Genomic DNA, 17,620 nt, shown 5'->3' on the forward strand with positions numbered 1-17,620 from the left:
GTGCTAGAGGCCTCCTGATCAAAACGCTGACAGTAACAGGGAGTTGCAGAAGGAAATCAGGGAGGTGTCAGAGAGAGACAGGGCTGTAATAATGGGTGACTTCAACTACCCACACATAGACTGGGTACATTCAGAGTCAGGTAATGACAGAGAGGCCACATTTCTAGACATGCTGAATGACTGTGCCCTAAAACAGCTGGTCATGCAACCAACCAGAGAGAAGGCGACCTTGGACTTAATCCTGAGTGGTGTACAGGACCTGGTGCAAGATGTCAGTGTCACAGAACCTTTAGGGAACAGTGACCAGAGTGTGATCCAATTCAACACATATGCAAGGAGAGAATCGCTGAGTAAGTCCAACACAGACACTTTGAACTTCAGAAGACGGACCTTCTCAGAAGAGGGGAGAAGAGGGCAAACAAGATCATCATGGGTTCAGAGCACCTTCCTTACAAGGCAAGGCTACTACACCTGGGGCTTTTTAGTTTAGAAAAAAAGACAATTGAGGAAAGACATGATAGAGGTATATACAATTATGCATGGTGTGGAGAGAGAGAATTCTCTCTCTCTCTCTCTCTCTCTCTCTCCTAAAGCTAGATCCAGGGGTCATCCCATGCAACTGAAGGTCGGGATATTTAGGACCAACAAAATGAAGTACTTTTTCACACAATGCATAATCAACCAATGGAATTATATTCCACAAGATGTGGTGACAGCCAACAATCTGGATGGTTTTAAGAGGGGTTTACATAAATTCGGGGAGAACAGATTGATCAATGGCTATCAGTCTGAGGGCTACAAGCCACCTCCAGCCTCAGAGGCAAGATGACTCTAAATGCTAGTTGCAGGGGAGTAACAGTAGGAGAGAAGGCATGCCCTTAGCTCTTGCCTGTGGGCTTCCCAGAGGCATCTGGTGGGCCACTGTGTGAAACAGGATGCTCAACTAGTTGGGTCTTGGGCCTGATTCATCAGGGACTTTCTCATGGAGAGGAGAGCAGGTCTTGTGGTAGCAAGTATGACTTGTCCCCTTAGCTAAGCAGGGTCTGCCCTGGTTGCATATGAAAGGGAGACTAGACATGTGAGCACTGTAAGATATCCCCCTCAGGGGATGGAGCCACTCTAGGAAGAGCAGAAGGTTTCAAGTTCCCTCCCTGGCATCTTCAAGATAAAGGTGAGAGAGATTCCTGCTGGGAACCTTGGAGAAGCAGTTGCCAGTCCGTGAAGACAATACTGAGCTAGATAAACCAATGGTCTGACTCAGTATATGGCAGCTTCCAATGTTCCTATGAAGGAGAAAGACAAGTGGAAGGAAGGAAGAGAGATGCTCTGCACATCTGAAGCCTGGATGTGCTTGAGTCTCCGCCCCCCCCTCTCTCACACACACACACAAACACACACACACACACACCCCTTTAACTCCACTCCGCCCCACACACCCTTTCTGGAGCTGCTGGAATGGAGCACACTATTTTGACTTCTTCAATTAAGTCTTCTCTCTGGGTTCCTGGGCCTTTCCATTCTTGGCTCAGGCTGACTGCTAGTGGAGCTTAGCCAGAAAGAGCTGGCTAGATAGCTTAAAGTGCCAGCTCCTCTGACCTACCAGAACACTGTGGAAGAAGGAAGAAATACTAGTGTGGGTAGTTGCAAGAGGAAGGGAGGAATCAGCCAGCCACAGCAAGTGGGAAGGAATGCTTCCATTTCTGTAGTGGCAACACGGGAAGAAGCGTGGAGGCTGGGGCCAATGTTCAACTTTCTAGCCCCTGCTCAAGGACTGGGAAATGGAGCTCCTTGAGCCAGCCGCCAGTTTGATTCCCCTGGGCTAAACCATGAGAGGGAATGACAAATCTAAGACCACCATGTTTCCCATCTGGAGTGAGACAGGGCAAAACAGGAACACAAGGGGGAGCTCTTCCTGACATGAAAAGTCCCACTTGAAGGCCAATGGTCCTGTCTTGGAGCAAGTGGAAGGAGCTAACCAGTTTATGGATGTACTCCTCCACTGTCTTAGAAGTATCTTTCTGTGGAGAAAAAACTTCGAGAGAAAGCATATGTCTTAAACCCTCACCAATCATTTGGCCAAGCTAAAATGCAGGCATGATAAAAATACAGTGCTGTTTAAATGATCAAATGTTGTTCTCTTCAGTGGATAGAGCTTATCTAGTAGTGAGTTTCACCTTCCACTTGTTTTAGAGGCAGGACTATACAAACAATTTTGTACTTAGTTTCCTTCAGTTTCAGGATGTAACACAGCTGAATAAAAAATGAGAACTTGGCTTTTAACCCCTCCCTCCCACCCCAATACATTCTGTAACAATGTGGGTGCAGTAATCTCCCCAAACATACCAAAAAATGAGACAAAAGGTCATTCTTAGGACTTAGACTATTGCTTTTTGGAGAAAGATAATTGTCTCTATTTAAACTACTTCAGCAAGACAAATCTTAGGTGGACCCAGATAACCTCTACCCAACAGAGAGCAACACATCCAACTGCCCACCTTATGGCAATCTGAAAGACATGCTAGTACTTAACATGGGAAAAGCCACTCACATTAGACAGGCAGTGAGGCCAGATGAGACTGACAATTGTGCATTGTATGTTAGGGGAATGTAGGTCTTATCCTCCTGTCAAAGTACTCTTGAAACCTTTTCCATCATGGGAGGAAACTAAACAGCCTTTCAGATCTAAGAAATTCCCAAGGCAATTTAAATACACCCTCATGTTTATACACACACTCAATGTATACCATAACTTTTCCTTGAGGTGTTTACGCTCAGAACAAGATAAAACCTTTTGCAGTTTACTGAAAATATCTGGCCAGTAAAGCCTGTAGGGTCCAGTGTTCCCTCTAACAGGGATTCCCAGATATCGTTGACAACAACTCCCAGCATCCCCAGCTGCAATGGCCTTTGGCTGGGGATTCTTGGAGTTTTAGTCAACAAAATCTGGGGACCCCTGTTAGAGGGAACACTGGTAGGGTCCCCCTGTTGAAAGCAAAACTGGATGAACTTTTAAGGTAAATATGGGTTATAATCTTTTGTAGATGTGAGTCACTACACGGACAATTTGCAGTGGAAAAAACTTTCAAATTGACAGACAGACAAAACCAAACCAAAACTATCCTCCCTTCATATGATCAGAGACAAATGACTGGAATGTCAGGAATCTTTAATTTACCTGGTGACTTAGTTGCTCCTCTAAATTGATCTTTGATGTTTGTAAACTTGTTATCAATTCCTCAAGACGATGGTGAACCTGTACAAACATATACAAATTAAATCAGTCAGTTATACATTCTTCAGGATTAATAAAGGGAAATTCTAAAAGCTTATCTTTGGATGTCATGAAGTTACACTCATGATTCAATAATGTTTAATTAATCTGTTTAATGTTTTTGAAGATGAAGTATGCTATTCTGTCACTCCAAGGTCAAGAAACTATTAAAACATAGAAGCTAAACTAATAGTTATTCACCAATTCCTAAGACAATTGCTGCTCCAACACCCTTTCCAGCAGATCACATCAAAATCTTCAATTGTAGGATATCATAAGGAAATCCAATAGAAGCATCAGTCTTCTTCCCATTAATACAATGGCTGACTTACGGAGACGCTATCTTGCAAGTCTTTCTGAAGTATCTCAATTCTACCGGTTTGTTGTTTAGTTGTAGCTTCCAATCTGGCGTTTTCTACTTCAAGTCTTAAAAGAAATTAAAGAAGCTATTTTAATTTGTAAATTATGAAATATCTGGAACACACACAATGTAATGACATTTTATTTAATCATCCATATGTGTATGTGCATGCACAAGTTACCATAACATATCCATTTAATGCTATAAACTATCTATCTATCTCTATCTCACAACATTCTTAAAAGTACAATTTCAACATACTAGCAAAATTTTTTTTTACCTCTGTATATGCTCCTCCAACTGTTTTATAGTATTATTTCTTTCTGATGAAACTACAAGCAGGTCTTGCAACTTCTGACATTCCACACTTGTTTCATGTTCCTTAGCATTCAAAGCACTTCTTAAATCATGAATATGTCTTTCAGACTGAATGTATTGTTCTTCTGATTCTTGCAGCTATAGAAACAAAGCAGCAAAATTTAAACACTATTGGCTAAAAGGGCTGGTGCATACCTACCTAATTCCCTCCCGCCCCGGTTCACCCAGTAATAAAGAACGAAGTGGCTGTGAGACAAGAAAAAGTTATTTTAATGCTGCAAACGACAAAGACTGTAGAAAGCCAGTTTGTATAGCCAGCCCTCTCATTTTTATGGAGCTGCCCTTTTTAAATTTTCTGTCTCTATCAATCTATAGTAGCAAATACAGGTACAAAATTTGATTAGTTTAAAAAGTGTTGCCTTTTAAATTGGCTACAGCCCCATTGGTCTAACTTTATTTTGCCTCCAAATGGGCAGTGCTTTAACCCTCATCCTGAGTCCTGTTTTTTACCCGAGTAGGGTTCCCTATTCCCAAGTAGTCCCATTGGTTACCTTTGATCACTTTTCCAGACCACAGAATCTACAAAAATGGCATATTTCACTTCTGGGAAGTGCACTGATGACCACCCACTCCAAACATGGTGCCCTATGCCAAGGATTCTCAATGCTGGATCCCCAGATGTTATTGGACTTCAACTCCCATAATCCCCAGCCCTAGTGTCCTTTGGTTGGGGATTATGGGAGTTGAAGTCCAATAACATCTGGGGACCCAACATTAAGAATCCCTGCCATATGCGACTGAACTGCTCAATGAAAATGTGAGTTGTTACCTAAGAAAAATGAATATTTCAAACCCAACGCTAATGAGGATCCAAACCTCAACAGCGTAGTTCTCAGCATTCCAGGTGAAAGGACACACTGGCTGGGTCCAGATGTAGCAAAGAACTGCGGGTACAATGGACCCAGGGAGAGAGGCCTCTCTCTAGTCATTGAGACCTCAGAGAGGCGAGGGAGCTGGCAATGTGGGTTAACATCTTGACAGAAGGACAGCCTGAACAGCCAATCAGACCAGAGTGAGATAGGAGCTTCCTCCCTCAACTCCAGTCCTGTTAGGCCCAAACTGCGGTGCCAGCGTTTTAATGTAGCACTGGCACCGCAAAACCAGAGTTAGGGACAGTGAAACTCCACTCTGACGGAAGGTACAGAGTGGAGTTTGGCGAGAGGAACCGCAGCTATCAACATAGCAGTCTACCACAATTATCAAATCTTTTGTTGCTTTCTTGTCAGCTGTCCTTGGGCACACACTTCTGGGGTAATGTGCCGACTTCTATCCATCCAAGCCAGACACAGATGACAGTGGTTCCCTTTGTGAATATGGTTGCATCTCTTGCGGTTATGTCCCATAGGGCCTACACAGGTCAACTCCATGATCAGAAGAGCCTCTACCAGTTGTACACTGGGAAAGAAGTTATCCCCCACCACAATCCTCTGAAGGCAGGTTGAGATGAACACAGCCCTGCACAGATGCTAACATCAGGCTGTGGTGAGAATGCAACTACCCAGATGTCAATGGTAAACATGCTAAGACACTGTTGGCACACCCTTCAAATCTCATGAGAGGGGCACTTGTCTGAATTGCCCCTTTAAACACACTCCCCAACAGAGTTCTGGAGTGCATGTAGAGGGGTGATTCACTTGAAGAAACCACAAGTATTGTTCCATGGCTGTAAACACTGCAGCACAACATGTAGGCCTACTTGTCTTTGTTGCAATCCTCCAGCTTGCTTCCTAAGGTAAACCTCTCTTGTCAGTGGGTAGGATGTTTCTGCATCCCAGTGTTGCTTTCCCTTTTCTCAGTCAGTTGGGCAGAGGGCATGGACTGACAGTGTCTCTGATTGTTGCACACACTGTGTGTTCACATGTGATGTCTGCACTGGGCCAGTGATTAAGTGCTTATGGTGTTGTATCCCACCAAGAGAAGTGAGAAAAGAACAGAATTGTATTATGGATGGTTGATCCACTGATGCCAGGCTTTTTGAAGTTGACAAGTTGTGTTTACTGCTGTTGTGATCCTTTTGGCTTTGCTCTGCTGGCTAAAGATGTTCTACCAGCACCTAGAGAAGCTGCCAGTAAGGAGAAAAGTTGACAAGAAGGACAGAACAGATACTTTTCAATTTTAGTTTGCTCCTGCCAGCTAAAGACTTTGCTGCTGAGATAATCTACCAGCCAAGGACTAGATGCTCAGGTCTGCTGTGCTTGCCCTGCTCCTCTGAGGTTTTGCGTAACATCTTCCAGCTATTGACTGTCTACAGCTGGAGTGAGTTTTTGCCGGGAAAGGTTGGCTGGTAGCCATTTTATCTCCACAACTATAAATACCTAGGAGAACCAACAGCAAAGTCATTGGTTACAGCCAGTGTTCAGACTTTGGTGGTGGTACTGAGGCCAGGGGCAATTCCTCAGTTGTGGAAGGAGTTGGGTTGTTATTCAGATAACTTTGTTGAGTCTTGGGTGAGTTTAGGGTTGTCAGGAGATGGAGAGGCAGGGTGTGTGTCAACTAATATAGGTTGCCTATTCCAGTGATGGTGGGGAACAGAAGCTGTGTTGGCAGATCAGCAGGATGTTATAGGGGAAAGGAAATCAGAAAATTAATAGTCGTTTTGACTTCTGGCTGTCCTGCCACCTCTTTTACCTTGGGGAGCAGTACCAACTACCCACAGAGCCTCACCTTCTTCCTTTGCAATGCCAGGCTGGTAAAAAATAAATAAATTGGAAATCATCCATGATTTAATTATAGGTGAAGGAGCTGACCTAGTGTGTATTACAGAGACTTGGTTGGGGGAGGCTGGTGGCTTATTTGGTCCTAGTTTCTTCTTCCTGGGTACTCTGTTGAGCAGCTGAGGATGTGGGAAGCAGGTGGGTTGGGAGGTGGAGAGGGTGTGGTCTATAAGAAGGTCATCTCCCTTACCAGGATCCCTGTCAGAGTACCTGACTCTATCAAATGTGTACTTAAATTTGGGAACCAGAGATAGACTAGGACTTTTATTAGTGTTTCAATCACTCCGCTGCCCAAGAGAGTCCCTAATTGAGCAGACAGACTTGGTTGTAGAATTGGCATCTCCAAGGCTTATACTGTTGGGGGACATCAACGTTTACTCTGGGACCAATCTGCCCGGGGTGGCTCAGGAGTTCATGACAACTATGGGCCTATCCAAGTAGCCTTTGGACTGATGCATATTTCTGGTCACACACTCAAGTTATTTTCCTCTGATCAGGTGGTGTTCTGTGGGTGGGGAATCCTGTGATTTCCTCATTGTCATGGATGGATCACTATTTGGTTAAGGTTAGACTTACAAACACATCCCAACTCTACAGGGGTGAGCAGCCTATTAGGATGGTCTGCCCAAAAGGTTATTGGATCCAATAGGATTCCAAGAAGCCTTGGAAGGATTTAGTGATTCTTTGGTGCCCTGGTGGATAACTGGATTTGTGAACTCACTAGGGCAGTAGACATGATCACTCTTAAGAATCCTCTCTGACCCGCTTCAAAACTGGCCTCATGGTACTCAGAAGAATTACAGGAGCTGAAGCAGCAAGGTAGACAACTAGGGTGCAAGTGGATAAAGACTCAGCTCAAGTCTGACAGATTACAACGTAGAGAATATTTAAATACCTCTGCTCTGGCAATGCATGTGGCAAAGAAGTTCTTTTCTTTTTGCATTGCATCCACAACCTCACATCCAGCTGAGTTGTTCAGGGTTGTGTGAAGGCTGGTATATGGCCCTCCTTCCCTGAACTTGAATTGGAACCATCAGTTACCTGTTGTGATGTTTTTAATGGATAAGATCTCTCATATTAGGGCTGGCTTGGACTCCACAATTACTGTCGTCTATCGTGGACATGCCCAGCAACTCCTCTTATATGGTGAGATAGGATCGTTTTCAGTCTGTGACTCCTGAAGATGTGGACAAGCTGCTTGGAGCAGTGTGGCCTACCATGTTCTCTTGACCCTAGTCTGATATGGCTTATACTATCTTTTAGAGAGTTTATTGGAGGCTTATAGACATCATAAATGCTTCTCTGGGGGAGATTTCCTGTCTTAAGGAGGCTAAGACTTCTAATAACAGAAGCCCTGGTAGACATTATAAATGCTTCTCTGAGGGAGGGCAGGATGCCTTATTTCGAGGAGGCAATATTAGACCTCTTCTGAAGAAGCCTGCACTGGATCCCTCAGTATCTATAATAACTATGGGCCTGCTTCCAACTTTCATTGCTGGGCAAGGTAATTGAAAAGGTGGTGGCCTCCCACTTCCACACAGTCTTGGGAAGTACTGATGATCTAGACAGATTTCGAACTGGTTTGGGGGTGGGCTATGGGGTGGAGACTGCCTTGGTCAGCCTGATGGATGATCTCCAATGGGGAATTGACAGAGAGAGTATGATTCTGTTGGTCCTTCTGAATCTTTCGGTGGCTTTCAATATCATCGATCATGGTATACTTCTGGATCTGGTATAGCAGAGTGGGGGGCAATTATTTGCAGATGGACCACTGCTATGTCTCAGGCAGATTCCAGATGGTGTCACTTGGAGACTGTTGTTCTTCAAAGTGAGAGCTTCTGTGTGGAGTCCCTCAGGGCTTTTTAGTCCCTTCAGTGCTTTTTAACATCTATATGAATCCCCTGGGAGACATCAGGAGATTTGGTGCATGGTGCTATCAGTATGCTGATGACACCCAAATCTATTTCTTCATGTCAGTGATATCAGGAAAAGGCATAGTCTCCCTAAAATGCCTGCCTGGAGGCAGAGATGGGCTCAATGAGGGACAATAGAATGAAACTGAATCCAGTTATGATGGAGGTACTTATTGTGCAGAGTCGGAAAAACAGGTTGCTTATCTGTAATAGGTGATCTCTTTGGTGATCCATGTTTACTCAGAACTGGGTCTTCTCTGCCTGTGCAGTAAGCTCCATGGAGGAATACATAGCTCCAATATTTGCTCTCCAGAATTCTGAGATGTGAGGAAGCGCCCATGAAAATAGGCGGAAGAGCACACTTTACTTCAGTTCCTGATTTGGATGTTGCGTCAAGTCTGACAGCATTCATGGAGAAATCCAGGTAAGGAGTCCAAACAAGGTAGGTTAAGTATAACATTTTATCATGGAAGCACACTAGTGGTAGGGACAGCCAGGCAGGTGTTGTGAGTGAACATAGACCACCTGTTACAGGTAAGCAACCTGTTTATCTCTGAGGTGATCCATATTCCCTCAAAACTGGATGAACAGCTAGCTCTGGAGGTGGAGGTGACTGCTAGCGTGTTACAGTACTTTCTTGAGGACCACCCAACCAAAACTGGCCTCAGTAGCTGAGCATAGATCCACAGCGTAATGCACCACAATCTCTGATATGTGGGCAGCAGAAGTAGCAATGGCTCTGGTGGAGTGAACCCACACTCTGGCAGGAGGTTGAATCCCTTGTAGTCTATAACAGGAAAAGATCAACTCGACCAGACAGTAGGAGAGTTTTTGACAAGAGACTGCAGAACCCTTGTTAGGACTTGAGTATGAAATGAATAGTTTGTTACAGTGCTAGAAGGGCTTAGTGAGGGCCAGGTAGTAGAGTAAACATCTATGCATGTCAAGAGAGTGCATGCAGCGCTCCAAAGGAGAGGAAGGGTTCATGAAGAAGGTGGGCAAAATAATGTCCTGGTTAATAACCCTGCTAACTTGGCAAAGAGGCACCTTTTAACGTGGTGATTCTCTTTTATTTAGCAGGAGGAGAGTAACTGGCCCTATCCACCCCCAGCACAGTATCTCCAGTGACTGTTGCTGGTGTCTATCTTGTTTTTCTTTTTAGATTGTGAGCCCTTTGGGGCCAGGGATCCATCTTACTTATGTATTATTTCTCTGTGTAAACCACCCTGAGCCTTTTTTTTTTTTTTTTAAGGGCGGTATAGAAATCAATCAATCAAACAAACAAACAATGAGGAAGTCAGTGATCACCTTGGGGCAGAAAGCAGGCAAAGAAACACCTTGTCTGGTAAAACTTCGTGTAGTGCAAGTCAGCCCGCAGGGTGGAGAGCTCACTAACTCTCCTGGCAGACATAATGGCCACAAGAAAGGCAGTTTTTAAAGACAGGCTCTTAAGTGGCAAGGAGAGCAGAGGCTCAAAGGGTAACTCAAGAGGCTCCAAGGGTCAAGAGCACAAGGGATAGGCTCCATGGCTCAATGGGATCTCTCACTGGAGGATAGAGATTATTTATGTCCTTGAGGAAATGCTTAGAATCCAGGTGGATAAAGACTGAGCGTCTGTCCCAACCCAAATGACATGCAGAGATAGCTGCCAGAAGGACTTTCAGGGAAGTGTTCGAGAGTCCCGACCTTTTTAGTATGTAAGATACAGCAGGATTTGCCTGGTGGTAGCTAAGAAGAGGTCAAACCCTTCTAAGGAAGCATAGGTTGAAAAACGTTTCCATTTATACAGATAGTTTTTTCTCATGGATGCTTTACCATACATAGACTAAGGAGCAACAGGTTCAATTGCACCCATATGTAGTAGATTGGCAACCTCTAGAGTAGGAGTTGAGTGGATGTATTTTATGTCCATATACACAGGAAGAGAGTAAAATTCAATGGCATAGCTGGAGGCAACTATGCCCAACACTCAGGCTTCAGAGGGAAGGAAGGGTGCTAGGCAGGAAGAAGGATGGGAGAGTAAAACAGGTTGCTTACCTGTAACTTATGATCTGGATGTGATCCGTTGTATTCATAAGAACTGGGTTTCTGCGCCTGCGCAGGGACCTCCTGGGCTGACTAGCTAGCTCCTCTTTGCGCCCCGCCCGTCTGCACGTGCCTTGCAGCTTCCGTTAGAATCGACGGTTGGGGCGCCTCTCCTTCAGATTTCTCGCAGACCGCCATATAAATGACGATCCGCACACCAGCATCCACTAGTCCAGGCATTCTGCAGCGGGGCCGGCTGGGAGGGACTTATGAATACAACGGATCACATCCAGATCATAAGTTACAGGTAAGCAACCTGTTTATCTGGATTGTGATCCATTGTATCCATAAGAACTGGGTGTTTAGCAAGCTACCCCATAAGGAGGCGGGTGCAGATGACCCCCAGCTATGCCAACACACGTTTCAACACTGATCTTCCAAAATTCGCCTCCCTAGCCATCCGCAGATCCAAAGCATAATGCTTCACGAATGGTAGATGCGATGACCATGTCGCCGCCAGGCAGACATCTGCCATTTTAATGCCTGACAGATGTGCCGCAGACGTTGCGTAGGCCCTAGTAGAGTGAGCCCGAACCGTCTTTGGCGGTGTTATCTTCTGGCTTTTATAGGCGAGGAAAATCAGTTCCACTAGCCAGTGAGCAAGTCTCTGGCGAGAGATTGGACGGCCCTTGCTACGCCCCCGGAAGGAGAGAAAAAGCTTTTTACTCTTCCTAAAGCCATGAGTTCTCTCCAAATAGTATAGGAGTGATCTACGCACGTCCAACGTGTGGAGGGCCTTCTCTAAGTCTGTCTCTGGACTACTGAAAAAAGTTGGCAGCACTATGTCTTGATTTAAGTGGAAATCTGTTACCACCTTTGGCAGGAATCTCGGATCGAGACGCATCACAACCTTGTGTGGATAGAATTGAGTGTAGGGTCTATCCATCCGCAGGGCCGTCATCTCGCTCACTCTCTTAGCCGATGTAATGGCTACCAAGAATGCCACCTTCAAAGTCAGAAACTTTAGCGGAATAGTCGCCAGTGGCTCAAAGGGTGCCTCCGTTAGGGCGGAGAGTACTAAAGACAGACTCCACTGCTCCATTGGGCTGCGCACAGGAGGGTAAAGGTTATTTACACCTTTCAGGAAACGCTTACATTCCGGGTGGGAGAAAACCGTGGACCCATCCCATCCCCTGTGCTTTGACGAGATTGCAGCCAAATGCAGCTTAATGGAGACATTCGCCAATCCACTCAGTTTGAGCGATGTCAGGTAACGTAGCACATCCCGAGGGGTCGCACGCAATGGCGTGACACTCTTCCCCCTCATATAACTCTTGAAGCGGTTCCACTTGCAGGCATAACTGCGTCTTGTCGACGCACGCCTACTGTTTAGTAAGATGTTGTTTAATAGTTGATTCTCCAAGCGGTCAGCTTGAGAGAGTGCACCTCGGGGTGTAACACCTTTCCGTGTTCTCTTTGCAACAGGTTTGGAGCCCTGGGGAACTTGTGGAACACTGAATGAGACATTCCCAGAAGTGTGGCAAACCACGGCTGGCGTGGCCACCAAGGGGCCAGAAGTATGCATTTCGTTTGGTCCCGCAATATCTGCGCAACCACACGGCCCATTAACGGCAGCGGGGGAAAAAGATATAACAGCCCCGTCTTCCAGGCCCGTTGAAAAGCATCCCCCAGGGATCCCTGGCCTATGCCCGCACGCGAACAATAATTGGCACACTTTTTGTTGGCAACCGTGGCAAATAAGTCTATCGATGGGACCCCCCAGATCTCGAACACCCTGTCGAGATACATCGGGTTGATTTCCCACTCGTGTCTTTGGTTGAAACTGATGTCCCTGCTGAGCCTGTCGGCCAAGCAGTTGTCTACACCCTTTATATGTATTGCCACTGGGTGAATTGAATGTTGAATGCACCAGTCCCATATTTTTCTCGCAAGTAGGCAAAGAGACAGTGACACTGTCCCCCCTTGATGGTTGAGGTAGGCAATCGCCGTCGTGTTGTCCAACTCCAGCTGTACTGACCGTCCCCTTATCATAGGTTCGAATGCCCTTAGGCCCTGAAACACAGCCAATAGCTCCAAGTAATTTATATGCTGAAGTCTCTGCAACTGGGTCCATGTCCCCTGCACGCATACGCTGGCGCAATGCGCACCCCAGCCCGCCATCGAGGCATCTGTCGTTATCCGGGAGGTGGGCTCCTTGGACACAAACTCGACTCCTTTGCCCAAATTGTCCATGTCTAGCCACCACCCCAGGCTGGCGAGGACATGTTGTGGTAGTGTCAAGTGCATATTCTGGCCATCCACATTGGGTCGGAAGTTGTGGAGAAACCAATGCTGCAATGTGCGCATGCGGAGGCGCGTGTGTGACACCGTTGCGGTGCATGATGCCATCAAACCCAACATCCGCTGGATTCGAACCGCTGGCTGCCGTGGAGTCCTCTGAAAGTGACGTATGAGTTCGTGCATTTGGGTAATTCTTTCCGCAGGTAAGAACGCCCTGGCCAATTTCAAGTCCAGCACTGCTCCGATGAAGTTCACTCGAGTCATGGGTTCGAGTCTCGACTTCTTCCAATTCACAATGATGCCGAGGCACTCCAACAAGGCTAGCAGCATCTGCACTTGGCGGGTCAGTAAACTCCTGTCGTGGCTCACCACGAGCCAATCGTCTAAATACGGATACAGCCTCAAGCCCTGAGTTCGCAGGTGGGCTACAACCACCGCCATCACCTTTGTGAACACTCTGGGCGCAGTAGAAAGTCCAAATGGAAGCACCACATATTGATAGATCTGTGCCCCTACTGTAAACCGGAGGAACTTGCGGTGACTCTCCTGTATCCCGATATGAAAATAAGCGTCCTTGAGATCCAGAGTAACTGCCCACTGTTCGTTCACCAGCAGAGGCAGAATTCCCTGCAGCGTCACCATCCTGAATTTCCTGGTCAGAATGAAGAGGTTGAGCCCCCTCAGGTCCATTATGGCTCTTATTCCACCGTCTCTCTTTGGTATCTGAAAATACCGGGAATAGTAGCCGGTCAGTCTGTTCGCCCATTGCACCCGCGTGATCGCCTGTTTCTCCAGCAGCACCTTGACCTCCTCCCGCAACACCTCCGTGGCCGGCGTATAGACCAGTCCAGAGAAGGGAGGCCTTGTCTCGAACTCCAACGCATATCCAGTCTGCACTATTCTCAGTACCCACCGGTCGGATGTTATGTTGTGCCATGCTGGCGCACGGCTTGCCAGTTTGATGTTGATCCTGGCAACTACAGGGCCGATGTAGTGGGTCCTGGATTGTAGCGTTGGACTTAATTGGCTGCTGCAAAACTGATGCAGTGGACGAACAGTCCCATCAAAAGCTCTTGCTGGAAGTGTCCTTGTCGCCTTGACGAGCTGTTTTTCCTTTTTGTTTTTGGTTAAAGCCCTTACCGCGTTGGTAAGGTCTGAATTGTCTTCGGTATTCTTTGCGGTCCCGATACCGATCACTCTTTCTCTGATAATAAGTGCGGCTCCTTGCGGTTGAGCTGGAACCGCTCGAAGGCACCATAAAGGTGCGGGCAGTGAATTTAGATTTTTTTAACGTCTCCATTGACGTGTCCGTGTCCTCATGGAATAAACCTTTGCCGTCAAATGGCAAGGACTCGACTTTCTCCTTCATGTCTGCCTGCAGGGTTGCTGAGCGAAGCCACGCATGCCTGCGCAAGCTCACTGCCGTCACCATTGCTCTCGATTCCGTCTCTGACAAGTGTTTAAATGCGCTCAGTTGTTGGCGCGTTATTGCCGTTGTTCTTTCGTACACATCATTAAATCTCCATTGGAAGTCCTCCGGAGACAAAGAGGATGAATCCTGTAAGAGCGCATCCCAAAGTAAATGGTTATAGCGTGCCATACACGCCGCATAATTAGCAATACGAATTGCTAAACTGGAGGTGCTATAGATCTTTCGACCCATAACGTCCATTTTCCTCCCTTCTTTGTCAGCAGGCGTGGAATGACGGTGTCCACTCTTGGTGGATGAAGCGCAACTGACAACCAAGGAGTTCGGTATAGGATGACGTAACAGGTAAGAGTTCTCTCCTTCAGTCACCCTATACAAATTTTCAATGCGCTTGGAAGTCGGAGCCCCGACCCCCACTGAGTCCCATGCCACCTTCGCAGCCTTGTCTATCCCAGGAATCATGGTGAGGGCAACAGGATGCGAAGTCTTAGACCGCTTCATCATATTATAGACCGGGTCAGCAACGTCCGCATCCGGAGAGCTTACGTCCATGCCCAGGGCTTCAGCGATGTCCCTTATGAGGATATGGTAAGCTTTCAATTCCTCAGTTGGCGAGGTGGATAGTTTTGGTGGCACATCCGAAGGGGGGTCAGACCTACGACTGATATCATCTCTGTCAGAGGCTGGTCCCGACTCATCGTCCTCACTGTCATCAGAGGGTGAAGATGATGGTTCAGAAGGAGGAGGTGTTGCTTTCCTCTTTCTTTTCCCAGCAGGTTTTTCTGGCATCCTCGTCTGGACCACAGGTAATTGTGAATTCTCTGGAATGTAGGTTTGAACTTGCACCAATGGTGTTTGTATAGGCAAGTTCACAGACGGCCCCTGATGGTCTGCATGCTCTGACTGCAGCAGCGGCTGAGCAAGTTGTCCAGCCTGCACAAAATTCCGCAGCCCTTGCACTGGTTGCATTTCTACCTGTGCCGCTTTCCAACGCAAGAACTCTGCATAATCATCCGGCACCCCATGGCGGAAACCGCAGGAATGAGTCGGCTGCAGCATTGTAGAGCACCCGACATCGGTTCTTGGATCCTGGACCACTGCTGGTGTCAGTGAGGCAACATGAGGCAGATCAGCCAGCTCTCCACCTCCAGGACCCTCGTCTAAGCCTGTCGACAGGAAGCCGCGAAACGTCGCACCCGAGGGTGTACTCGAACTCGACTCCAGCAGTTCTCTAAGTCCGTCCCCGTGTGTAGCCAGACTCGGAGTCCTTGGCGTCGAGGGGGACTGTGCCGGCGTCAATGCCGGTGACAAAAGATGAGGAATCCTCCTCAATGTCGAAGCCGTCAACACCGATGAAGGAGCAGTGTTCACATTCAATATCTGCTCCGGCACCGTGGACGCCGACGGAGGAATGGCATACACCGCCTGGGCAGTTATGGGAGGCTCCGATGCCGAGACTTGCAAATGTCTCGACGCCGATATCGACGTCGATGTCGATTCCAATGTCGACGCCTGTCCCAGACTGCCTTGGTCGAATCTCGATGTCGGCGCTGGTGTCGACGTCGAGACTAACGTCGATGTCGAAGCCGAGACCATCCTGACCGTCGATACCGGAGGTGTCGACGTCGAGGCTGTAGGGGACTCAGCCGAGTCCACGTCGTAAATCTGTGCTGCCGTCGGTGAGGGAGTTCGATGTCGAGACTCCTCACGATGGCGACCTTCCCTCTCAGAAGCATGACGATCTCTATCCTTATGCTTCCGTTTTTTGGAAACCTCCTTTGGTTTCTTAAACAGAGTGTCAACAGTGGTTTTAGACTGCTTATCAGCAGACCCACTGGAACCCAATCCCGGGGAGCTTGACGCACCGGACTCCTTCGACATCGAAGCTCCCGATGTTGAACCGGAACTCATCGACGCCGACGGACGAGGAGTTGGCGGCCGAAGTGCCTCCTCGTATAACGCAGCTCGAAGCCTGAGAGCTCTATTTTGCCTAGTTTGTTTTGAAAACGAGCAGCATATCTTACATGCCGCCGTGTTATGATTCTCTCCTAGGCACATCAAACAGGCGTCGTGATAATCAGTCGAAGGCAACTTTGCTCGACACTTTTCACATCGTTTGAATGTCTTCTTAGCTTCCATTGTCCAAATGCCGTTCCGAGTCAAATTCAGTAAACAATCTTAGGAACAAACAAAGCAGAGTCCGTAATCAAGTCCGTTCACCGTTCCGAGTCAAAACCGTCCTGTACAAACTTTGAAGTTAGAATCAGAGTCCCAAATCAAGTCCGTTGTTCGTTCTGAAGTCAAACCAATTAATCCGCTCAGTAGAGAATAGTCAAACAGTCCGAAGTCAAAAGTTTTGATAATAATTGAGGAGCAACAGCCAAGAGGTGTAAGCGCTTTGGCGGTCAAGAGAAAACTGAAGGAGAGGCGCCCCAACCGTCGATTCTAACGGAAGCTGCAAGGCACGTGCAGACGGGCGGGGCGCAAAGAGGAGCTAGCTAGTCAGCCCGGGAGGTCCCTGCGCAGGCGCAGAAACCCAGTTCTTATGGATACAATGGATCACAATCCAGATCATAAGGCACTTCCAGGACTGAGCAATCACAATGACTGTTTTGATTGCTCTTGCTGCGAAAGCTTTTGGTTCTGATGTTGACGAGGTTGGAAAGGGTGTCCAGAACAAAATTTGGAAACACGCCTATAATCTTTATGGTCCTGAGACTTGCCGTTGAATCGCTGCTTGGGGAAGTACAGACAGTACCTTTGGGAGGCTGATGGGTATTGATGCAATGTAGGCGTGAAAGACTTAGTAGTGAAATGAGACTTTTAAAATTTCTCCATAGTTTCATCAGTATCTTTGGAGAACAGGCCATCACCCTCGAAGGGGATGTTTTCAATTTTCTCTTTCATGTTGGCTTCCAAAGGAGTCGAATGAAGCCAGGCATGGCATCTGAGGGAGACAGAAGCAGTTTCATGGATTTCCTGCAATGGTAGTCATCAAAATCATACAGGAGGCCAGGCAAGGCATAGAGAGACCAGCCCCTATAGTGCTCTCCTTGGTAAAGATGGCTGGAACTGAATGCCCCGGAGAGCTGAAATAATTCAGTGGAGTAATTGGGGCTGAATAATGATAACGTTCTTTCCATAAGGTGTCAGGCAAACACCACAATGGTGGAGTGTTGCACAATGGCGATGAAGGAGGATTCTTTGGTACAGGAGTAGCATCATCAG

The 17,620-nt window shown here is 47.1% G+C and overlaps 1 protein-coding gene across 11 annotated transcripts in view; it reads right to left on the reverse strand.

Moving 5' to 3' along the window:
- LOC128328269 (ankyrin repeat domain-containing protein 26-like) overlaps positions 1 to 17,620 on the reverse strand; it is a 206,753-nt gene that overhangs the window by 49,496 nt on the left and 139,637 nt on the right. For all 11 annotated transcript variants that reach the window (XR_008309108.1, XR_008309107.1, XM_053258090.1 and 8 more), the window contains 3 exons: positions 3,913 to 4,088; positions 3,604 to 3,697; positions 3,176 to 3,253 (listed from right to left, as the gene is read on the reverse strand). Coding sequence is in view for 9 of the 11 variants with exons in the window: in XM_053258090.1 (XP_053114065.1) it covers positions 3,176 to 3,253; positions 3,604 to 3,697; positions 3,913 to 4,088 (348 nt within the window). In the remaining 2 variants the exon portion in view is untranslated. The remainder of the gene's footprint in view (positions 1 to 3,175; positions 3,254 to 3,603; positions 3,698 to 3,912; positions 4,089 to 17,620) is intronic.

Source organism: Hemicordylus capensis, chromosome 5 (genome assembly GCF_027244095.1).
Source record: "Hemicordylus capensis ecotype Gifberg chromosome 5, rHemCap1.1.pri, whole genome shotgun sequence".
In the NCBI taxonomy this organism is placed as follows: domain Eukaryota; kingdom Metazoa; phylum Chordata; class Lepidosauria; order Squamata; family Cordylidae; genus Hemicordylus; species Hemicordylus capensis.